Source organism: Aspergillus tubingensis (assembly GCF_013340325.1).
Source record: "Aspergillus tubingensis WU-2223L DNA, scaffold_3, whole genome shotgun sequence".
NCBI lineage: Eukaryota > Fungi > Ascomycota > Eurotiomycetes > Eurotiales > Aspergillaceae > Aspergillus > Aspergillus tubingensis.
Window position 1 is genome coordinate 3,266,394 of NW_023336277.1, and position 23,207 is coordinate 3,289,600.

At 51.3% G+C, this 23,207-nt stretch overlaps 7 protein-coding genes and 1 non-coding gene across 8 annotated transcripts; 7 read left to right on the forward strand and 1 right to left on the reverse strand.

Moving 5' to 3' along the window:
* Nucleotides 1-60: 60 nt before the first annotated feature.
* AtWU_02208 (amino acid permease) lies at nt 61-2,071 on the reverse strand (the record flags this gene model as incomplete). The annotated part of the gene is made up of 9 exons (XM_035497322.1): nt 61-546; nt 594-652; nt 708-766; nt 822-1,002; nt 1,198-1,299; nt 1,348-1,469; nt 1,525-1,634; nt 1,695-1,817; nt 1,874-2,071. 9 exons carry the CDS (start codon nt 2,069-2,071, stop codon nt 61-63), a joined length of 1,440 nt encoding a protein of 479 aa, XP_035353215.1.
* Nucleotides 2,072-3,797: 1,726 nt separating this feature from the next.
* AtWU_02209 (uncharacterized protein) lies at nt 3,798-4,597 on the forward strand (the record flags this gene model as incomplete). The annotated part of the gene is made up of 2 exons (XM_035497323.1): nt 3,798-4,400; nt 4,472-4,597. 2 exons carry the CDS (start codon nt 3,798-3,800, stop codon nt 4,595-4,597), a joined length of 729 nt encoding a protein of 242 aa, XP_035353216.1.
* A 1,809-nt stretch (nt 4,598-6,406) lies between these two features.
* Nucleotides 6,407-8,195, forward strand: AtWU_02210 (cation diffusion facilitator family transporter; the record flags this gene model as incomplete). Its single annotated transcript, XM_035497324.1, has 5 exons — nt 6,407-6,485; nt 6,545-6,591; nt 6,660-6,746; nt 6,803-7,114; nt 7,170-8,195. 5 exons carry the CDS (start codon nt 6,407-6,409, stop codon nt 8,193-8,195), a joined length of 1,551 nt encoding a protein of 516 aa, XP_035353217.1.
* Nucleotides 8,196-9,033: 838 nt separating this feature from the next.
* Nucleotides 9,034-10,956, forward strand: AtWU_02211 (putative manganese ion homeostasis (Fr); the record flags this gene model as incomplete). The annotated part of the gene is made up of 3 exons (XM_035497325.1): nt 9,034-9,062; nt 9,118-9,238; nt 9,307-10,956. 3 exons carry the CDS (start codon nt 9,034-9,036, stop codon nt 10,954-10,956), a joined length of 1,800 nt encoding a protein of 599 aa, XP_035353218.1.
* A 563-nt stretch (nt 10,957-11,519) lies between these two features.
* On the forward strand, nt 11,520-11,607 carry AtWU_t51. The gene is given in 2 exon segments: nt 11,520-11,556; nt 11,573-11,607. It is a non-coding gene; the product is annotated as a tRNA-Glu (tRNA).
* A 1,585-nt stretch (nt 11,608-13,192) lies between these two features.
* Nucleotides 13,193-14,940, forward strand: AtWU_02212 (sugar porter family MFS transporter; the record flags this gene model as incomplete). The annotated part of the gene is made up of 4 exons (XM_035497326.1): nt 13,193-13,290; nt 13,353-13,681; nt 13,733-14,194; nt 14,246-14,940. The coding sequence occupies 4 exons, from the start codon at nt 13,193-13,195 to the stop codon at nt 14,938-14,940; spliced, it is 1,584 nt and encodes a 527-aa protein (XP_035353219.1).
* Nucleotides 14,941-15,454: 514 nt separating this feature from the next.
* On the forward strand, nt 15,455-17,368 carry AtWU_02213 (putative ab-hydrolase associated lipase; the record flags this gene model as incomplete). Its single annotated transcript, XM_035497327.1, has 1 exon — nt 15,455-17,368. One exon carries the CDS (start codon nt 15,455-15,457, stop codon nt 17,366-17,368), a length of 1,914 nt encoding a protein of 637 aa, XP_035353220.1.
* Nucleotides 17,369-21,072: 3,704 nt separating this feature from the next.
* Nucleotides 21,073-23,014, forward strand: AtWU_02214 (putative oxalate decarboxylase; the record flags this gene model as incomplete). Its single annotated transcript, XM_035497328.1, has 8 exons — nt 21,073-21,367; nt 21,446-21,535; nt 21,649-21,664; nt 21,723-21,894; nt 21,957-22,024; nt 22,111-22,231; nt 22,291-22,795; nt 22,863-23,014. 8 exons carry the CDS (start codon nt 21,073-21,075, stop codon nt 23,012-23,014), a joined length of 1,419 nt encoding a protein of 472 aa, XP_035353221.1.
* Nucleotides 23,015-23,207: the final 193 nt, after the last annotated feature.

Sequence of the window (23,207 nt, forward strand, 5' to 3'; positions counted from 1 at the left end):
GGAAGCAATGACTGACCGACTGCCGCGTCCGGTGCGAGCCAACAGCTCGGCCAAGTCCATTCACTTGAGACCAGAATTTACCTCCTGCATCATGTCCCTGTCAATCTGGGGTCCCTGAAATGCTACCCTTCCTAGTCCATACCACAACAGGATCACAAGGCCAAATAGACCTATTAGCACGGGAGCCGTATAATTCATCGACTCGGCTTCTACCGGTAACCCAAGAGGCAGGCAGACAAACACTCCAAGTATAACAATCCACAAAATAACAAAGGCATTGCAGAGATAGCCGAGGCAGCCAAGCTTTAAGTATCGAAATGGTAGTGCGCCCGCTCTGCCTTTCATCAAAAGTATGCCCTGAGGCACCACGTAAGTTATGTGGAGGAAGAGTATCGCACTATTGGTGATCGTGTTGAAAGCGCCCGAGGAAACCAAGTATAACAGACTATAGATAGCAACAAAGCCAAAGCTAGCAACTGTGGTGCGGACAGGGAACTTTAGCTTGTCGTCGACTTTAGCAAAGTATCTTGCTGACGGGGAGTTAATCTAGTCTTGTCAGGTTGGAGTCATCGGCGTGTCATACAGACGCTTACATCGCGAGCTAAAGCCCATGCTACTCTGCCGCACGTCACCCATTGAGACGGGATTGAGGCTATAGCTTGGCAGTTAGCTCGAATGGCGCGTGCAAACGTGTCTCCCGGACTTACCAGCATAGACAACCAAGAGCCACACTGAGAGGAAGGTAGTAACGCCTTTGCTCTTTGTGCTGAATATAGCAGTTAAGACTAGTTTGACATAAAGGTCGACTCGGTAATACATACGCCTGATACATCACTTCCAAGCTTGGCAGTTCCGAATTGATAACCGCTTCCATATCGGACATGCAAAACATCAGTGCAACCGACAATGGAAGACAGGTAGCGAGACTCAGAATAACACTCATGGTCATGGCCTGAGGGACACGCTTCTCTGGTTGAGGGAGCTCTTCGCTAATGTGGATAGCTGGGCATCATCGGTCGGTCAGTGCGCGTCAGGGAGTAGTGAAGCTCACTGATACAGACATACCAGCATCAATTCCTGTCATACAATACATCGTATTCATTATACCCAGCATCCACGCAGTACCTTCGTTCCAGCCAGATGTTCCATACCCTCTTTGCAGCAGGAATGACACTGGTTGTTTTTCCTGACACATACCAAGTGAGATAGTAATAATAAGGGCCATGCCCGTAAGAGATAGAAAGAGGGCCGTGTGAACCGTCCAGTTGACTTTACTCGGAGCCAAGAATATCGGTGTCACTAGTGGATTAGCTACCCTGAGTTGCTACTTTGGACGATGATTCTCACATGTGAGCAGAGATATAGCAATATATACCAGGTATATATGCCACTGGGCAGCTGTATATTCTGTGTGCCAAAATTTGACTATACCCGCAAGGGAGGCCGTAACCATCTGGACACCGGAAGATCTGCAACGATCATCAGGGCCTTGTCGATCGACAGATCTGGGGCGGTGCAACCCACGTCACTATCCACCATGCTAAGACAGACATACATCCGACCACGAACGCTGAGAATCTCTTCGACTTGGTCGGACTGAGCATGTAGCAATAATAATACTGACCTCCGCTTGACTAGTCCTGTGAGCCATGCGATCAAGACAAAGCTCAAGGATGCAGTTGCAGAGAGCGTACCGGAAAGGCTGATGCCAGCTCACTGAGCCCGAGAATTACAATGATCTGAACGACAAAAGCGCAGATAGACCCAAATATTACTAATCGAGGACCGCCATAAGCCAGGATCTGGCCAAAGTTGCTCTGCATACGATGGACGCATCAGAAGATATCTCTGACGCTCTGGCATAGATGCTTACCATGTATCCTGCCCAGGAGTTTGTGATCGAGAAAGAAATCCCAAGAGTTGAAAGCCAATTGAACTGGCGCGGCATTCCATCCGCGTTAATTTCAGGGGTGACACCGCCGTCCAAATCGAGAATGCCGATTTCGCCATCTTGGATGCTTTCGAGGCTCACGATGGTACCTTTTCGATCCAAATCCGCTGTCATTTTCATTATATAGGGCTTTCAAAGCCTAACAAACTTTGTCGAGCCCTATATTGACAGTTTAGTAGTCCGAGTTTTTAACCTTGTGAAATTGGCATCGGTCTTTAAGAACTGTCGCATCTCTACAAGGTGAAGCAAGGGGCCTGTTCAACTGATCGTGCTCACCCTACCCTTGCTTTGAAAAAATGGGCCTGGACTGCTTTTCCTACAAGAAAGTCGCTATCTGTCGCTCTTGTACAACATGACTCGCGTGGAGGGTAATCATTCACATGGTTCTGGTAGAGTTGGGTCCATGACAGCCAGCGTTCGGTCTATCATTAGAGATTGAAGACAGCGAATGCACGGAACAGGATAGCCGCACCCTGCTTTACGGGCGAACTACACCGACTTCATAGCCAAGCCATGCCAAAATCCCTGAGCAAGCGGCCAAGGATTCTTCAAACATCTTTGCCTTGTCGCCTACGGTTCCAGCAGCTTCCAAGGTCTAGATTTTGACTTTAGAAGCGGACAACCTTACATCCTTCTGCAGGTGTATCATTGCTTTCATTCTTGGTTTCTCAACATCCGCCATGCCACCCAATAGAATCCGCGGCATATTATTTCCCTCGTCCGCCACCCTCACAGCCGGTCGCGGTGGCACAGCTGAGGGTTTCGCGCTATGCTCTTTCTCATCCCAAAGATGCGTACAGTCCTTTGAGATGCCTACCTTGACATGGTCATTCTCATTAGCCGCAGACGCTCGATTGCAGAAATCAAGACTCGAGACTTCTACCATCTATCATCTGTATGTTGTAAAAGACATCTCCATTAGTTTAGTTGTCAACCCACCTAAGAGCATCGGAACCGCTTGTGTTCGAAAATGGCACTTTCATAACTGACACTGGCGTGCTAGGAATCCGCCACAACGAAACAAGCCCCAACTTTCTATGCTAGCATTTGCGCCACAGGGAGAAATGAAAGAAAACAAGATAGGCCCGCCTAGCCCCAACAGGCATGTCTCACTCACGTATGCATATACGCCATGAACAAGATCATATTTGGCACAAAAGGCTGCCTTTTATTCCAGGCTTCCGACTCTTCAGAGTTGTGAAATCAACCCTTCGTGGAGACTTATCCATGACATTAAACTTGTGATACCATCCGTGATAGCATGGTTCTTTTACTTATCAATATTACCACGAATGACACCTCGATACTGTGAACATGATTACATGCTATATGAGCCATCAATTCAACCACTAACGATCTTTATATTTCCGGTCTATATCTTCGATCCTTCTAACAACGGGGCAACATGAACGTTGGACAAATCACGATCCTTTGAAACGACTCAGAGGTAGTTGATAGGTTACGATGGTCTTCCTTAAACACATTCTATGGCTTCATGACCATTCTTCGCCTCTCCGTTGGAACAATCAATCACCTCATGAAGCCCGGGCGGAACAAGTGACCTTCAGCTCACGGCCCCCTGCGGCTCAGCCCTGCGTAGGTTATCTACCTACCTTCGGAGTTCTTAGTCAGATGTAGAAATCTCGCGGCCTAAACTAAGTAACTAGGATCCGTGTAACCCTTTCCAGGCATCCATCATCATCATCATATAAACAATAGCTAAGCATCTTATGTTCTATCAGAGTCCCAATAGGCAGCAACATATTCGCTCCCTTGCTTTATCAATCTAACCTTATCTTCATCCCCTCCTTCTACTAGTTACTCTGTACGTATCCAACCCACAACAATGACCTCAATATCAACATCCACTCTCCCCACCATCACCCGCTCCACCTTCATCAACAGCACTTTCACCGATCTCACCCCTTCGGACACCATCACCCGCAGCGATCTCTGCGACGTGACAATCACCTGCTCCGGCAGTGCCAAAACCCCCACCAGCCTTCTCCGCTCCGCCCTAACATCCTGCATCGTCAAGCACTCATCCACTTACCGCTCCAAGCTAAACCACACCACCCTCACTAACGCCATTGTCTCCCGCACCGAAGCCACGCATACCTCTTTCGACATCTATACTTACTCGCACCGGAGCACCCTTTCCAATGCGATTCTCCACGATCGCGCCTCTGTCAAGCGCAGCAAGGTGAAAGATGCTAGTTTGTTGGGCGGGAGTTCTCTCTGGCGGAGTAATGTGTCCAAGTGTATGATCGCGGATGGGTGTCGGGTGCAGCGGTGCAAATTGGTGGATTGTGAGGTGATGTGTTGTGTGCTGGTGAAGACGGATCTGGAGGGGATGGTGGTTAGGAATGGGGTTTGGAAGGATGGGGTGTTGGTGGGGAGGGTTAGGGAGGGAGAGGAGGTGGTGGTGTTGAAGAAGGGGGGTCAGGGGGTAAGTTTCTTTTTGTCTATTCTTGTTGATGTATTCTGATTTGGAGGGTTTGGCTGATTGTTGGTGTGCAGAAGATGCAGATTCCTGTTGATGAGAAAAAGTTGGATAGCAAGGATGTAAAGTACTGGTTGGAGGAGGAGAGTTCGGACGAAGAGGGGGCGAGGGAGATGTCGCCGCCGCCGGCGTATACGGCGTAGAGGTTGACGTTGGATGTCCATATTTCGGTAACTCGTTGTATATAGCACTGTCCCATGGGTTCTACTGGTAAATTTTACGCTCTTTGAAGTCTTGCTGGCATACACTATTGCAACGGAGTGCTAGACCGGTTGGTGTACAACGATCGCTCCAGGCAGTTGGCGAAAAAACACCATTCCCCAGGTGGGTCTAGGATCTATGGATGATGTTGCCATAGTCAGGCATTGTCAAGCAAACAGTCATAGCTAATCAGGATAAAAGAATTGATACGTTGTGGAAAGTAGTGACTTTCGCTTAAACCCCTGCAGGATTGAAATGCTCCGCTATACGGGTCTCGGTTCACTGTCAAATGCGCTTGACATGGTAGGTGCGTCAGGTCTTGACCTAAATACCACTAAATACCAAATGAAGGGGAAAAGATGTACCAATCACTCTAAGCCGGAAATATCGGGAGTGATTCCGGTATCTTCGGTTGAGACAGTTCGAAATGTATCCGATCTAAGTGTGAAACAAAATTGAGAGCGAAGGAGCTTCTTTGGTGAAATTGGCGACAGTGGATCCAGTCGTGTATAGTGCGCAAGCCATAATCTCCGGGACATTGAGCGATTTAGATCTGCTCCGTGATCCGAAACGTTACTTTTGGCTTACTTGGACCCTCGTCATGCTGATTCGTCAAGGTGCATATCGCAGTCAGCCCTTCGAAAAGCCGTCCGGATACCAGATTTGTCCCAGGTCTTCATGAGTGGTCAGGATACCCAATGGGCACTCTGTAGGCATCCCAAACAGACCCTAAATCACACTTCATTTCGCAAAATGAATCCTTGTCTAGCCGGTCGGCTGCTCGCCAAAATAGAATATAGTTGCATGGCTAGCGCACTGACGGTCGCCCATGGCGTACTAGCCGCCGCATTAGTCTTTGGGCTTAGTGCCAAAAATTTCTTTCTTCCGAGTCATGATGTTGCACACACAACAAAGACGCTGCTGTATTTGCCGTCTTGTGTAGGTCATCAGAGAATGAACTGGCGCAGCAAGTTGATACGAGACAGTAGAAAAAGAAAGTCATATGCTAGCAAAATCAGGGCGATCACTTTAAGGAGTCACGGGAGATCGTAGCGGCGTACCGATTATGTATAGCAGCAGTTCAGGAGAGGGTGGAGAAACCACTGTGGAGTGGGTACCAGTACCTTTGTACCTCGATGATGTCGGCAGCTGCAAGCACCAAGTTTGGGTAGTGCATGTGGCAGACGGACAGGTTTAGAATCTGCCAGCAGGATGTCTTTTGCATTTTGCAGGCACTACGTATCGAGTTAATGCATTCAACGATGATGAAAACATCTCTATTGAGGAACCATCAAGATAGATGGACAAGAGATGAGAATTGTAGGCAGTAGGCAGGGAGTAGTGGAGACGGAATGATGATAAGGCTGGCCGCTAAACCCCGCCGAGGCCGGATGGGCGCCTGAGGCCGGAGCAGCAACTAAGCAACTAACGCCACTTTCGTTCCGGTCGGCCTTCCGCCGGGACTCTGCCATTTCTCTCCACTTTGTCGCTCCAAGGAAATCCGCGTCACTCTTTCTTTTCTCCCTCATTTCCTCCATGACTTATTTATCGCCTGGTCTTCTTTCCTATCCTCTTCTCTCCTCCTCCTCTTCTCCCGCTTAGTCGCGTTCCCCTCCTAGATCATCCTTGGTGTACTGTTCGGCGGACTTTGGCATATGAACGACTACAACCACGCTTAGATTGGAAGTCTGCCGTCATCCGTCCCTTTTCTCCTTCATTTTCGCGCCACTGAGCGCAAGGCCTCAACCATTATGGGTCTCTCCAAGACAAACAGGATCTTGATCCTGTTGGCGATTGATACGGCTTTCTTCTTATTGGAATTGATTGCTGGTTCGTGTCCATACCATTATATGCTCCCAGGCGTCTCTTAACGATAATTCTTCGCGCAGGTTATTCCGTGCACTCCCTTGCCCTGGTTGCCGACTCGTTTCACATGGTACGCCTCATCTCGTCGTCTTACCGGAATACCCTAGAGATTGCATGATTCTGACAGTATTGGCACAGCTGAATGATGTACTGTCACTATGTGTGGGCCTCTGGGCTGTCAAGGTCGCCAACCGCGAAACCAACTCAAAAATGTACACCTACGGGGTAAGCTTGTCTCGATCCTACAGGTCCACCTCTCATCCTGACGGTTGGTTCTTTAGTGGCAACGCGCAGAAACTCTGGGTGCTCTAGTGAATGGTGTCTTCCTGGTCGCTCTGTGTCTATCGATTTTCCTGGAAGCTATACAACGACTAGTTGAGCCTCAGGAAGTGAAGAACCCGAAATTCGTTTGCATCGTTGGATGCCTCGGTTTGCTGTCGAATATAATTGGTCTTGTTCTATTCCATGACCACTCCCATGGGCACGGCCACAGTCATGGCCCTGGAGATCTGGAAGAAGGCGCTGATGACCATATTCATGCTGCGGGCCATGACCACGATCATGACCACGTGCACGCAGATGGCCAGAACAACGTTAGTGGACTCATCTCTACTAGGTTTATGTAGCTGACACAAGTGGACTAAGCAGACTGGTGGTGCCGAGCCACCCTCTCCCTATTCGCGTCGCCGCCGGACAGTCGACAGTCGCTACAGTGGATATGTTGACGTGGAAGACATCCGGATTCACCCCGCTAGTATGAGACAGGAGATTATCGCAGCCAGTAAGAACCGTTATGATGATGAACAGTCCGGCTCGGACAGCGATCTTCAAGAGGGCGCCGACGGCCAGCCATCTGAGCGCTCAGCCCTCCTTAGTCACGGCGGTCGCAATGGTAAATATACCGATGAGACGGAGTCACTTGCTCGGTCTCGGACTGCTGCTGCCGATGATGATCTCCACAAATTTCACAATCATGCTCAACCAAAGCCCAAAGACGAAAAGCATGGCCATGGTCATGGCCATGACCTCAACATGCGGGGCGTCTTTCTTCATGTGATGGGCGATGCACTGGGTAACATCGGTGTCATCGCTTCTGCGCTCATCATCTGGCTGACCGATTATTCTTGGCGATTCTACGTGGATCCTGGGATTTCGCTTGTTATCACTGTGATTATTCTGCTTTCCGCCATTCCCCTATGCAAGGCTGCATCGCGAATTCTCTTGCAGGCAGCGCCCCACGGCCTCAGCATCGACCATATCAAGGAGGACATCGAAGGACTTCCGGGCGTCATCGGCTCCCACCACCTGCACGTATGGCAGCTGAGCGACACCAAGCTAGTCGCCTCTATTCACATCCAGGTGGACACGGAGATCAAGGGTGAAGGCTCAGAGCGCTATATGCGTCTGGCCAGGCAAGTGAGGAAGTGCTTGCACGCTTATGGGATCCATTCTTCGACGATCCAGCCTGAATTTGCGCCCGATAGTGACGCTGAGGATACGATCATGGCCCCCTCGGACTACCGTGGCGGTAGCAACGGAGCCTCCGCCTCGGGGACTCTTCCCAGTCGAACACCCAGTGTACCTGACGGTGACTCGCAGGCGTGCCTCCTGGAATGTGGCGAGGAGTGTGCCCGAGGTGGCCAGTGTTGCCCCAACCCCAAGCAATCACCGTGAGGTGATCCGATAAAAATTTTCCCTGTCCTATGATCTCTTTTTCTTACACCTTCCTTACAACCTCACCATATTAATTTTCCTTTCTGTTCAACATACCCCATTATTTGTATGACTGGAACCTATGTGTTTGGACTGGCCGTTGTTGACATTGCATCTCAGGTCAACTTGGTGCATGTTGGGTGGACTTCCTAGATGGCTGCATGTGATGAGACTTGTCAATGACAAGCGTAATTGCATTCTTTACACTTTTCTTATTCTTCTCTTGTATTCTTAGCAATGACATTGCACATCTGAATCCGTCGTCTTCGCTTCCAAGTAGTAGTTCCCCTGAATTATGGACCTGAGTGGAGTGTGGTGGCGGAGTTTTGGCTGCCAAGTGTTTCTCAGACCCTGAAGATTGAGGCCTGGGGCCAAATCGGGGACAAATGTCTCAAAAGCGTCGCGCCCAGCCGCAGCACACGTGACGTGTCTCCATCCGTCAATCGGCGGCGATCCCCCTTGGACCATCCATTCCCACATCGTCATGCACTGACTCTCATTCCTTCATTCTTATATCTAATCTCTAGCTGACCAGTCGCTCGTTTATTGTGTTTCTTACAATTGTTGATGCTCCCCAAAGCATGACCTCCGGTTCGGTCAACTGCTAGCTGCCCACCTCTCGTGTGTCAGCCTCGGTACCGCAATGCAGCAGAGCTGCGCTCGACCATCCATAGGTTGAAACAACGAAGATGAGCTATTCATACTCGCACAACGCCATTTCCGACTCTTATCGTCCTGCTCGACCAGGATCTCCCTCGTGGTCCTCGGGTTCGTCGGAGCGGGATCAATCACCGCCGCCATGGCCGAAACGGTGGGCTTCGGATATACGTGAGGTGACAAGTACTAGGCATGGGATATTGTCGTTATTCAAGCGGGTCGCTAGATATGTCTTCACCATCTCGAACGCTTTGATTGCTTTATGGATCTGTACATTATGGTGGGGCGAACGGACTGTCTTTCAGGACAGCGTGAAAGCATGCAACTGGGGTAATTGGGAGAGATGGGTAGGTGGCCGACGTTGGAATCTGACCCTTTCTTTCTTCCGCTAACTCATCATGTTTACTCGATACAGCCCAAAGACGCAATTCCACATCATGTCGCCTTCATCGCCGATCCACAATTAGTCGATCCTCATACCTATCCCGGCCGGCCATGGCCTCTTTCGACGTTGACCGTCAAATTCACCGATCAATACCTTAGGAGATCCTTCTCGTCCATTCAGAACGAATTGGGTCCAGACTCAGTGTTGTTTCTGGGTGACCTTTTTGATGGGGGCAGGGAATGGGCTACGGCATCCAGTTCCAGCCCGGAGAAACGCTACAAGAAATACAAGGACCGATTTTGGAAGAAAGAGTTCCATCGGTTCGTTAATATATTCGTGGATACATGGAAAGACGGTGATGATCACAGACGCCATCCGCTTGGGCGGAGGTTGATCACTAGCTTGCCTGGAAATCACGATCTGGGCTTTGGCTCGGGTGTCCAGATCCCGGTGCGCGATAGGTTTCAGAGCTTCTTTGGCAAAAGCAATCGTGTTGATGTCATCGGGAACCATACTTTTATCTCTGTTGACACCGTGTCGCTGAGCGCCATGGACCAGCCGGACCCGGAGACAGGCAGCTCGGGCACGGGCTCGGGCGATGGAGAACAGCCAAACGAACACATTTGGAGAGATACCCAGGATTTCCTCGATCGCATGAACGTACATCGGGGCAGGGCGGAAGTTGAGGCATTGCGCATGCTCGCCAATAAAACTGAGGGCCGTCAGTTTCAGCATCGGGCTGTTGATATCTTGGAACCGTCCGTCGACCCGCAGCTCAAACCGGAGGTTGCGGGGTTTCCCACGATCCTTCTTTCTCACGTACCTTTATATCGCCGACCGGCCACGCCGTGCGGGCCCTATCGCGAACACTATCCGCCCAGTGGCGAGGGTTTGGAGGAGGATGACCGGAACGCTATTCCAATGGGTCGGGGCTATCAATATCAAAATGTTTTGACCCCGGCCATTTCTCGGGATATCGTCTCAAAGGTGGGGCCTAATTTGGTCCAGATGTATTCCGGGGATGACCACGATTACTGCGAGATCTCTCACCACGAGTTCAGCGGGTCTCCCAAGGAGATTACGGTGAAGAGCCTTTCATGGGCCATGGGAATTCGGCAACCGGGCTTTGTACTCACCAGCTTGTGGAATCCTCTTGATCTGGCCACTGGTGAACCCGATGGGACCGTTAATGCCGGTCGCACGGTTCAGAACCACCTGTGTCTGCTCCCGGACCAATTATCCGTCTTCATCTATTACGGGATAATTCTTGGTTTCACCCTGTGCGTCCTCCTTGTGCGCGCTGCGATCATTGTAAAATATCTCCCATCCGGGACGAGTCCCGACGAGCCCATTCTACCCTTGTCAGAACATCGCTCCCCGCCCCCGCAGCGCGCGGCCCGCTACAAGACCCCATCTTCTGGTACGTCTAGCTCCACGTTCCCGTCGCCTCGCGGGCTAGCCAGCCGTGCGGTGAACGCACCTCCCATACACGCTGCTTACGCGGGCTCAGATGAGGACAAAGTGGGCAGCGCCAAGTGGAAGCCATCGCGTGGCGGGCCACGACGGCCGGGGGCTAGCGCTTCCCAGGTGACCCTGGTGAAGGAGGAATTCCTTACATCGGTCATGGGAGTGGCCAGAATTGCGTTATGTTGGTATTTCTTCCTTGTCTGGCGATGGTAAGCGACTGTGGTTTTTTCGGTTTCGCTGCTTGGGTAAATATTGTCTGTACATAGATCTCTGGCCCTTCCATATTGTAACTTTGGGCAGGCGTGCATGGTTGAATGGCGTCTTCTGGGGGGGGAACAAAAAAAACAACTATATAATAGGTACTAGGTATATGTATAATGGTACCCTGGGGTGGCTGGTTTTGTTTCTTGACCAGCCTTGTCAGCAACATTGGCGACTTATTTGTAGAACAGTCCGCTGTTATTACTACTAGTATATATGTTACGCGCACTATGATGGAGAGCACTAGTGGTAGTAGTATATATTTTTATTAGGGTCACCCACTATACTTATCGTTTGTAGTGCTGGTACTCGATTGGGTAAGGATCAGTCCAAGTGAGTGAAACGCACGTCTACAAGACTTTTTGACTCTACTGTTCAAACGATGGATGCATATTAAGGATCAGCAAAGGCGAGTAGAGCGTGGTCTAGTACTTACAGACACCGAGACATTGTTTCCACACGGCAGCTCTTTGCTGGTTTGTATAGTCAATGGTGGGATAATATTTTCCATCACATCCGATATGGTGTAACGGCTAACATCGCCGCCTTTCAAACCGAAAGACTTGACCGCGGCAGCTCGGGGTTCGATTCCCCGTATCGGAGATGTCCATTTCTTTTTTATAAACATCTTTCTTTTGCTACACTATTTCTTCTCTTGTCACTTGTTGCATCATGATGTAATTTTTTAATCCAATCCATCATACAAAAGAATATCATGGGCTGGCTATCTGCAAGCCATACGAAAAGATGATGTCCATGATGATAGACAGCATCCACGGTCGATCCCTTCCCGGCCAGGCCAGGTGACCAACTCTAACCCGAATAGACTTTGGGAACCAGACCCTCAGCGTCGCACCCTCAGCAATCAATCCATTTCTCGCTTGCGCAATTCTCTTACTGGTTGCTGGACCAGGTGCGGGCATATCTCGGGGATTCATCCCTACAGGGCCAATCACACGAGCATTAACACACTAAATTAAGCATCCTGGTGGCGGCCTACTCAAACCAAATTGCCCTCACAACCCATGCAATTGGGATGGAAAGGAAACGCCCAGGCTCTAATCTGTTGACTGCCCAAGCCTAAAGCGGCTCCGGTGAGAAGAAAGTGTGAACCTGAATTCAATTGTTGACTGGGGAGAAAGCAATCCATGGTTGCCACCCACAGGCAAAGCGTGGCTGAGCCCGTTGAATGGCCGGAGCTCGACTGGAATTTTCGGTTCGGGTCCCCAGGAACCCCGGACTCACCAGGACAACACAGGGACGGGCAGCCCTCAGGGTCTGCTCATCAAAATCCGTGTGTCAAGGAACCGTGTATATTTCCTATTGTGCGCTAGGTGATTTAGATCCCCAGCCGGAAATAGAGACGGGCAAAACAAGTGGGAGATCTGGCCCGCCGGCCACGCGAGTCTGGCTGGCCGTTCCCGGCCTCTTTTCCACATCTTTCTGTCTGCACCAGCCGCGTCTGGCCTCATCTCCGCGCCTCTTTCTAGATCTCTCTAGATCCAAACCACCCGCTTCCAATTACACTGGCTGCAATGGCTCGCGTGCGATATCCCGATTCTCTATTGACCGACCATGATCGTGGCTGAGACCGGTCTGGGGACCCGTGGATGATCGGGATGATCTCGGCCAAATGCCTCAATTTGACTTTTGTCCGCGCCGTCATAGTCGATCCTCGGCACCCCCATGCTCTCGCTCTCTCAGCCAGTCTCTTGAATCTATAGCTTCATGTTGGCTTGGCTTGTCTCGGACTCGGCCATTGAGTGGTTTCCTCGTGTTTCTCCCCCACTCATGGCGCGTCGGCCCAACGTTCTTCTCCAGACTCGGCTCACACACTCGCAATGAGACTGCGGAGTCTGGGGCCCCGTTCTCTCTCACCTAGCCCGATTCCGTGGTCAGTGGCGTGCAGAGACTGACTGATTCCGGCCGGTCTGGTTGTCGGTCTGCCGGATCTGGGGACGAATCTGCCTGCTCGCTGCCATCCCCGCGTCCCGCTCCAAATACTACATAAAGGCCTCCATGGCCCGGGTCTGGGGTAAATGGATCTCTCATCATCTTACCTTCTCCGGCTCAATTGACTCTTACACACTGCTCACTGCTCACTGCTACATCGCTCACATAATCTTTGCCTGACCCCACATCTCCTACCTTCAGTCGATTGCTCTGCCTTTGGTCTCCCAATCTTACTATGGGTTTCTTGTTGAAGAGACCGGATGATGCGGTGGGCTCAGCGGCCCCCGCCATCATGATCGGTCTGTTTGTCTCCTTTGGAGGTATCCTCTTCGGGTATGTACTCCTATTACTCAGTAATGACACGTGGGATGTGTCTCTGACCTGGATCTGAATAGATATGACACTGGAACCATCAGTGGTATCCTGGCCATGAAGTTCTGGCGGAAGATGTTCTCTACCGGATACATCAACCCCTCTGATGACTACCCCGATGTAACCTCATCTCAGTCTTCCATGATTGTGTCATTGCTGTCTGCCGGTACTTTCTTTGGTGCCCTGGCCTCTGCCCCCGTTGCGGATTACTTTGGTCGCCGCATTGCCATGATCATCGAATCATTTGTCTTCTGCTTCGGTGTGATCCTCCAGACCGCAGCCACCTCGATTCCGCTGTTCGTCGCTGGACGGTTCTTTGCTGGCTTTGGTGTTGGTCTACTCTCTGCAACTAGTAAGTCGCCAAGCCCCTATATTGCCTACATAGGTGCTAACTGGAATACAGTCCCTCTTTACCAGTCTGAGACGGCTCCGAAGTGGATTCGTGGTACCATTGTCGGCGCCTATCAGCTGGCCATCACCATTGGTCTGCTGCTTGCTTCTGTCGTCAACAACGCTACCAAGGACCGCATGGATACTGGTAGCTACCGCATTCCGGTTGCCGTCCAGTTCGCATGGGCCATCATCCTCGTTGTCGGGATGAGTGTGCTTCCCGAAACGCCACGCTTCCTGATCAAGAAGGATAGACACGAGGCCGCGGCCAAGGCGCTTGCTCGTCTTCGTCGTATGAATGTTGACGACCAGGCCGTCGTGGATGAATTGATGGAGATCCGCGCCTCGCACGAATACGAGATGAGCGTGGGCAAGGCAAGCTTCCGCGACATTCTGACTGGTTCCCTGGGTAAGCGGTTGGCCACTGGATGTGCTGTGCAGGCGCTGCAACAACTCGCTGGAGTCAATTTTATCTGTAAGTGTGCTTCTTCTGATTCGTCAAGGTTCTCAGACTAATCGCTTTCAGTTTACTACGGAACGACCTTTTTCCAGCGCTCGGGCATTCAGAACAGTTTTACCATCACACTCATCACCAACATTGTCAACGTGGTCTCCACGTTCCCGGGCCTGTACATGGTTGAGAAATGGGGTCGCCGGCCCTTGCTGCTGTTCGGTGCAGTTGGCATGTGCGTGTGCCAGCTGATCGTGGCCATTGTGGGCATGGTGGCTTCCTCGGACGTGGCCAATAAGGTTCTGATCGCCTTTGTCTGCATCTACATCTTCTTCTTTGCCAGCTCTTGGGGCCCCGTCGCGTGGGTTGTGACAGGTGAACTGTACCCCCTCAAGGCTCGTGCCAAGTGTCTCTCCATCACGACGGCTACGAACTGGCTGCTGAACTGGGCCATCGCCTATGCCACCCCCTACATGGTGGATTCCGGTCCGGGCAACGCGAACCTGCAGTCCAAGGTGTTCTTTATCTGGGGTGGCTTCTGCTTCATTGCGGGAGTGTTCGTGTACACTTGCATCTACGAGACCAAGGGCCTCAGTCTGGAGCAGGTGGACGAGCTCTACTCGAAGGTGTCAGCAGCCTGGCGCTCTCCGGGATTCATTCCTTCGGCACACTTCGCCGGTGCGGATACCGACAAGGCTGGGCCCAGTGTGTACGAAGTGGAGGGTGAACTCCCCCAGAAGCGCGAGTCTCAGCATATTGAGACGGCTTAATATGGATTCTTATATGGCTTAGGATATGACTTTATTTATTTATTTGGATATGGCTGGACATGGGTTTTCTTTCTTTGTGTTTATATAGTTAGCCTATGATGTGATATATTTAGCGCACGATATGATATATATGACTATGATTGAATTACCAATCTCTTCTTATCTCTTCTTCTTGCATGTCATTTGCACGTCACTTGTGACCATGGGGTGCCTGAGTGCCTGAGAGGATGACCCCCCTGTGACGCCTCAGGCAACGATCACCCGTCTCTGATTGGGCGCCACCCCCCACGGGTGACGTGCACGGGCCCACTACACGTGATGCTGGCCTGAAATCTGGGGCCAATCTTTCATCATTGAGGAAGGCTGCGATTCCAGATCGTCTCTGCTTCGCCTCGATCTTCATCCCCTATTTCTCCCTCCCTCCTCCCTCTTTCTCCCCCCTTTCTCGTTAAACTGAAAATGAGGCCCTTTTCTTTTCCTGCTTTTGGATCAGCCACTGTACCCTGATCCCCCCATGTTCATCTCTGAAGCCGACCCCGACGAGGGGCTGTCCACCAGTGTTGCCCGGGGCGCTGAATCGCGCGTTTCTGACAAGGCCCCTTACTTCGATACCACCGTTGAAGTCGGTTCGACTGAGCAGCATCCAGCGCCCGACGCAGGGCTGAAAACACCCTTACAGACAGGGTATGAGTTGCAGGATTTGGGCCCCGTTTGTGATGAGGATTCGGAAAATGCCTCAGCGGTCACTGAACGACTACTTGGAGAGGAAGGACCATTTCCATGGAAGAATCAACTTGGCAGCTCGATTGCAAATAATGTTACACACCCATTGTTCCCACCGTTACCGTCCTACGGACCGCCTTCCCTGATTACCTCGGTTCAGCATCTGATCATCCGCTGCGTATCCTTCGTTTTATCACTCGTCTTCCTCGGAACAGTCATCCTGGGCGCTATTATTCAGACCGCTAGTGCATCTGTCTTGCAGATTCGTCGGAAGATAGGTGGACGGTCTCTCCACGCACCGAGGTTATTTCACGAGGAGGAGCGGTCACGGCAGGTAGAGCGAAACAAGGCTTCGCGGAGGTGGAGTTACCGACGAGAGAAGGAGGTAGATGAGGAGGCGCTGGATGAATGTCCGCCCTTGGAAGGGGGTAAGGATCCGGTTGTATGCGATGTAGCATACTACGCTAGACGGGTAGGGCTAGATGTGGAGACCTTCAAGGTGCAAACCGAGGATGGGTTCATCCTCACCTTGTGGCATGTCTACAACCCGCAGGAACACACCCCCTTGCCTCCTAAGGCCCGGCGCCCGCGAGGCCCACACGTCTTCACTGGCCAGACCAACCCCCAGGCCTCTCGCCGAGCTCCGGCCAAATACCCTGTGCTCCTGATGCACGGGCTGCTGCAAAGCGCCGGGGCATTCTGTGCCAACGATGACGACAGCCTTGCGTTCTTTTTGTGTAAGTCAGGCTACGATGTCTGGCTCGGAAATAATCGGTGCGGCATGGTTCCGGAACACACGATGTTGTTTCAGTCGGATCCACGGATGTGGGCGTGGAACATCCAGCAGATGGGGGTGCTGGACCTGCCGGCACTGGTTTCCCGGGTGCTCTTCGAGACAGGCTTTGAGAAGCTCGGACTCGTTGGCCACTCGCAGGGAACCGCAGAGACATTTATCGCACTGGCCAAGGATCAGCGACCGGAACTGGGCGAGCGGATTTCAGTCTTCTGCGCCCTCGCGCCGGCCGTGTACGCAGGCCCCTTGGTGGAACGGGTCTACTTTCGCTTCATGCGGATTATTCCCCCTCTCGTCTTCCGGGCCTTCTTTGGCATTCATGCGTTCATTCCTTTCATGATGACGGTACACCGCCGGCTACATCCGCGCATCTATGGCACGCTGGGATACTACGTGTTTTCCTTCCTGTTTGGGTGGAGCGATGCGCGCTGGGACCGCGGCCTCCGCGATCGCATGTTTCAGTTTGCACCCGTGTACGTGAGCGCGGAGACGATGCGGTGGTGGCTGGGGGGCGAGTGCTTTGCCCACCAGAAGTGCATCCTCGCGACGAGTGAGGTCACGCAGGCCGAGGCGGCGGAGGATCAGCGGGTGGCGCGGGGCCATGGCGAGGTCCTCCGTAGCGACACCGCGTGGTATGGCCCCCAGATGCCTCCTGTTGCTCTGTGGATCGCAGGCTCGGATGGTCTCGTGGACGGGCGCCGGTTACTGCACCGTCTCGAAAATGGGCGAGAGCCGCACGTCCGGCTGGCGCACGCCAAGGTGATCGAGGAGTACGAGCACCTCGATGTACTTTGGGCGATGGATGCAATCGACCAGGTGGGCCAGGAAGTGCGGCAAGTGCTTTGGGAGACGATGCCGCAAGAGGCACGGACGCGATGCCGGATGCCACGGGGCGTGTGGACTGCACGATGAAATGCGAAACATTTTGATGACTCGATGACATACAACTGGGACTTGGGGTAAACTAGCATAGACGGATAATTCGGCTGGGCGCATGTACATACTTAGCATATAGAATAGACATGTAGATTATCGGGGAGCCTGATTATTATTATCATCATTTATTACTTATACAATCTCTGTCTCAAATCCTCAATGGCTCCAACTCGACGCAGATGATACCATCACCTGTCTGCTGACTTGTCGCTTATATCCAGTACACAGACACATTCCATCCCCCAGTAGGGATAGTAGGATGAAATACTTGTGTTAATCCATCCCAATCATCGTTAGTATCTCCGACTAACACCGACCTCACCAATCCGCACTCTTGCATCGCCCCGAGCAGGGGCCCCCAGTCAACCCTCATCTCCAACGGCTGGACTAGTTCTAGTACTAGTATCGAGTTAGTGGCTGCTTAGCCTTTCCCCCCACCATATTAATCAAGCCGCGTATTCTACTCCACCATCCATCCGGATATCCATCCACCTGGTCCTCATGCCCCCTCCCAGTCTCCCACCACCCCCCAGCTAGTCCAAAAAATGACAGTTTGCTTAGCCCTCCCCACTGATTCAGATCATTGGCTCCGAGTATCCGAACTCGCAGTAGTCACTACTTACTAGTACTACTAAGCAGCCACTTACTGGCGGCTGGTGGCCTAAGGCCTGCGGGGTGCGCATGCATCTTAGTTTAGTAGTTACATGTATACATACTAGCTAGTTAGGTGGGTAAGTAGTAACTAGTATGTATCGGCTATCGTCCTCAAGGTACCTTGTTCTTCTCCTCGCGTATACACGTTGCCAACAAACGCAGGTACTGCTACCACACCCTGGAAAAACAAGTACGTACAACAATGGATGGAAAAGTATACTCCCGGCAGGCTCTGACACATTCACTCACATCCCTGGCCTTGCAGGCATCGTGGATAGCGAAGCTACGTCATAATCCCCCCTCCCTCCCTCTTTTGTGGGAGTTGAGCCCCAACTAAGTTCCGAAGATCAAGCACAAATGTGGTACTACTAGTTCTAGGAGCAGAAGAAAGAAAATAGCTCATAGTTAGGGTGGGTTAGTCGGGTTGGGTTGACTTTTGGGGTGTGTATGGCCGGTTCGGTCTCACTATAGCCTATAGCCTAGCCGGGCTGGTGAGTCATGTGCTTTTGAAGGGATCTATGCTACTACTAGTACTTCTTGCGTAAGTCGAGGTATAATGTATATTGTAGGTATTGGTGGTTTTGTTGTGAGAGCTGGTGGCGGTCGCTTGTAGTAGTAGTATACAGAGGGTTTTGTGATACGACTTTATCAACCCCCAATTCTCCTCGCTGGATACCGCCGCTCAGGCAGCCGGGTTATCTGACTGTGGGCTTGGTGCCTCTTGGGGGTTGCGAATGGGTCCGAGGAGTTAAGTACGAGGTGGTTTTCGAGAATTGGGGTAGTTTTTGAGGGCTCATTGTTAGGGAAGAGTTCTAGACTCAGGAGTTGAGTGGAAAACGGGACGGTAGCGTTGTGGAATGGGGGCATCTTTGAGGACGGCAGAGCGAGGGCGGAACGATTGTTACACGAAATCGGGGATTAACAGTGGGAGAAATGATCTGAAGAATTTTCTTGAATCAAGGCGAAAAACCTAGAATTGCTTTTTTTCTTTTCTTTTTTGGCAAGGCGTTGACGTTGAAGTAAGGGCGGGATGGAATAACTAGTACAGTAGTAATAGTGGTGGTGGTTGGAAGTAGAACTGAACAATAAGAGGATGTCATGGTGATATGTAAACCTGAGGATTCCAATTAGGGCTGTGAAGTTCAGTTGTTCCGTACTATATATAGAATTGGAAGAAGAGGTGAAGTTGGGCCGGAAAAACGGTTGAATTTGACTTCATGTTTGCTTTTTTGTGTTACTATTCTTTGCACAAAACTCTCGTATGAACATACTTTGCACTGACAGCATGTCTGCCGCGTCCGAGCGAATAACACCCTTCAACGCAAGGTGTGCTGCCTGGAGAGGAGGCATAGGCATGTACACCGACTCTTGTCGGCATCGCATCGATCGCGTATCAATCAGATAGTAGTAGTAGTACCCAGAAATCACTCAGCTACATTCTTAGTCAACTACCACCACCACTACCACCACCACTACCACTAACATGACTCTCTCTCACACACACCCCTGGAATTCATGCAGCAACTGACTTGTATAGTGCGGGGCACTTATGAGGGAAATATATGAAATGAAACTAGACCTGAGATTAATTAATTGATTTAATTGATTGAGGTTGACGATCCGGGGGGTCCCCAAGCGAAAAACACCACCACCACACCCTAAGATGGAAAAATCCCAGCAATCGGAAATCCCAGCATAGCCCAAAATCAAATCAACCAAGATGGTGCAGGCCGCTCACCCAAAACAAGGAATCCCAGACGCCATCGACGTGTCCTTCCATGCAGCACGGATGCACTTTGACAATCAAGCATTGGACCAAGAAATTCTCCGCACGCGGGGCACCGCCACTGCCATCCATTCCCAGCATCATCTTCATTAAGGCTGTGCGTCGGTGAACTAAGCGATCAAGCAAAAAAACTTTGATTCTATGGAATCTTCCTCCATACGAGACCCAAGTATCGGTTCTGCCTATCCATCATGATTAAAAAAAGAACCGTATACCCACTTCTTCGGCAGTTGACTGCTGTCACCAAAGTCAATATCTACCCGGGGATTTAAGAAAAAGAAATCAGAATAAAACACAAAACAAAAACAAAACAAAACCCAGCACTCGCAGAAATCTGCAACTGCAAGATGCAAAAAGGCAGCCAACCACAAACTAAACCCCCATCGAGTGTCCCATCCCTAGCAAGGTACCTTCCCCTACGGCGGAGCCACTCTCAACGCTAGTCTGGCCTTCATTTCCAGCCCGTCCGGCCCGTTCATCAATATTGGACTGAAACGAACAACTGCACCACCACCATCACCGGATATACCCTCGTCCAGGTTGCTGCTGCCTTCGCTCTTCTTCTTCGATTGCTTTTTGCGCTGTTCCAATTAACCCAGCCCCGCATGCAATCGCCGTTTCCCGTGCCACCTTTTTGGGCGGTGCGTGCCAGCTGGCTTCTCCTTTGGCTTCTCACCAACCCTATGGGGCTATCCTCATGACCCGTGTAGCAGCCCCATTTCTCTTTGCTGACTCGTCTTCTCCAACTCCAGTGAGCCTGATACTGGATTGACTTTATCCAGATCCGCTCGGTGCATGAGGGGAAAAAGCTAAAGCTTGCCGTCATGGCTCGGCTATGCGTGAGGGGGCGTGGACAAAACACTACATCTGACTATCCACAATCCGCGGAGTGGAGCGTGGGCTGGTTCCCTCGGCGTGCTTGCTTGCTTGCTTTGACTGCTGTCTGATGTCTGCTGTCCGTCTGTCTGCGCGCGGATGGGCATCGATCGATCAGGGCGAAAAGCCCGCTTCCGTGGCCGGCCGTGTAGCCCGTGGCCTCTTTGGGTCTGTTGGCCGAGACCAAAAAAGTTATAAAGACCAGGTCCGGAGCCGGATTCTTGTTTCACAATCAGACCTCAATTCATCAAGCAAGGATACCTTCCAAAGCAAGCAACTCAGCCAGCCAACAAGCAAGACAAAGCGAAGCCGCAATCATCATTCAGCAAAGGCACCTTCCTATTCATTTTGAGTTCATTCCAATATGAAACCATCTACTCTTTACTCTTCTCTACCTTGGGTCATCACGTCCCTCCTCACGGTAGCTGTTCATGGCGCTCCTACAGGGACGAAGTCGAACCCTCCCCTACGAGGCTCCGAGAACTTGCTGGGTTACTCGGCCTCCAACACCGTGACGGACCAGTCCACCGACGAGATCCCTTATGCGCCGGTGCCAGGACAGACCGATGCCGCTGACCTCGGCGTGTACCTGGACTTTGAAGATATCGAGAACCCGCAACCGGTCCGCGGAAGCACGGGAGGAACTGACCCTGGACCTCGTATGTAGTGTCGATCCATGGAACCAGACCAAGGCGTTTGGTTGATCTGCAAATGATCTCATCTCACCGGACAAATAGGCAACGACTACTACGATCGGATTAATAGCGATAAGCTGGCTCCTCCGGGTACGGACAATGGCCAGACGATCAATGCCCAATGGCCTATGGGTGAGTTTATCTGCCTTGCCTTTTTCTTTTCTTTTTGTCGTTTAGCCCCTTTATTTGCTTTTTCGGTGGAAAAAGTTTAATGAGACAGAACAATAGCTAACAATTGGGGATAGGACTAAGCCATAATCGGTAAGCCGACCTGCCCTTGCTGCAATGCATGTTGTACTTTATACTAATTGGAGTGAAGGCTGGGATTGAACGAGTCTGGATGGGCTCGGCAAGAGAACGAGGTGGTGATGCCGGGCGCGACCGAGATGGCTGGAGTGGATATGCGCCTAGAAGCAGGTGCTTATCGGGAGCTGCATTGGCATGTGGCATCGGAATGGTCGTTGGTGTTGAACGGATCGTGTCGGATCGAGGTATGCAGAGAGAGAATCGTGACAAACCAGTTTGTTTGCCAAAGCTAATTCTTATCATTCAGGCCGTCAACGAGAACGGACAAACTTTCGTCGATGACGTGAGCGCTGGTGATGTCTGGTTCTTCCCTCCGTAAGTTTTTCGCCTCAATTCCAAATCATTGTCCCCTTTCATAGGGATGCATTAATGGGGATGGTCGGTTGACTCACTCCTTACAGCGGTGTTCCGCATTCCATCCAAGCCCTCGACTCGGGCGTCGAGTTTCTCCTCATCTTCGATGACGGTTCCTTTTCTGAGGATAATACTTTCCTCGCCACTGAAGTGTTTGCCCATCAACCGGTACCCCTCACTTGATTTATCCAGTTTTATGTATGAGGTTGACCTAACGATGACTATAGCGTGAGGTCCTCGCCAAAAACTTCGACCTCCCTGTTGCCGCTTTCGACGACATTCCTGAAGATGAACTTTATATCTTCCCCGGCACTCCGGCACCGCAGAACATCGAGGAACAAAATGTAACTGGCTCTGCAGGCGTCTTGCCCAAGTCCCAAAGCTACTCGTACCACTTCTCCGAGCAGCCCGCGCACGAAGTGCAAGGCGGATCCGTCAAGATCGTCGACTCCCTCACCTTCCCCATCTCCACCAACACGGCTGCCGCGCTGGTGACAGTGCACCCAGGTGGCATGCGGGAAATCCATTGGCACCCAAGCAGCGATGAATGGACGTTCTTCATCAGTGGCAAGGCACGCGCGACCCTATTCACGGCGCCCAGCACCGCCACGACGTTCGATTACCGTCCGGGTGATGTAGGATACTTCCCGCAGAGCAACAGCCATTACATTGAGAACACGGGAGATGAGGATCTGGTTTTCTTGGAGGTGTTGCAGACGGATCAATTCAGCGGTAAGTCATCATACTATTTTCCTCCATCGTGAAGAGTTGAGAATGTCAGTACTGATGGAACATGCAGACATCTCATTGGGCCAGTGGATCGGCTCCACGCCGAAGCAGATCGTCTCGGATACGCTGAACCTGCCGCAGAGTGCGCTGGATCGGTTGAAGACGGAGAAGATGTATGTGGTGGCTGGATCAAATGAGACGGATGTTGCTGCTACTGCGTAGTGGCTGCTCTTCAGGGATGTTTGATGATCTTTATGATACTGATGACTGGACATATTGTAATGGGACATATCTGTGGTTTTTGTTATGAAGTTTGTTTAGTTTCGCGATAGATTTAGTTTGTTAACTCAGGTTTATTTTTGGGTATGATCAGATAACCTACCAGTGGAATGTTCACAATACTGTAACTGACTAG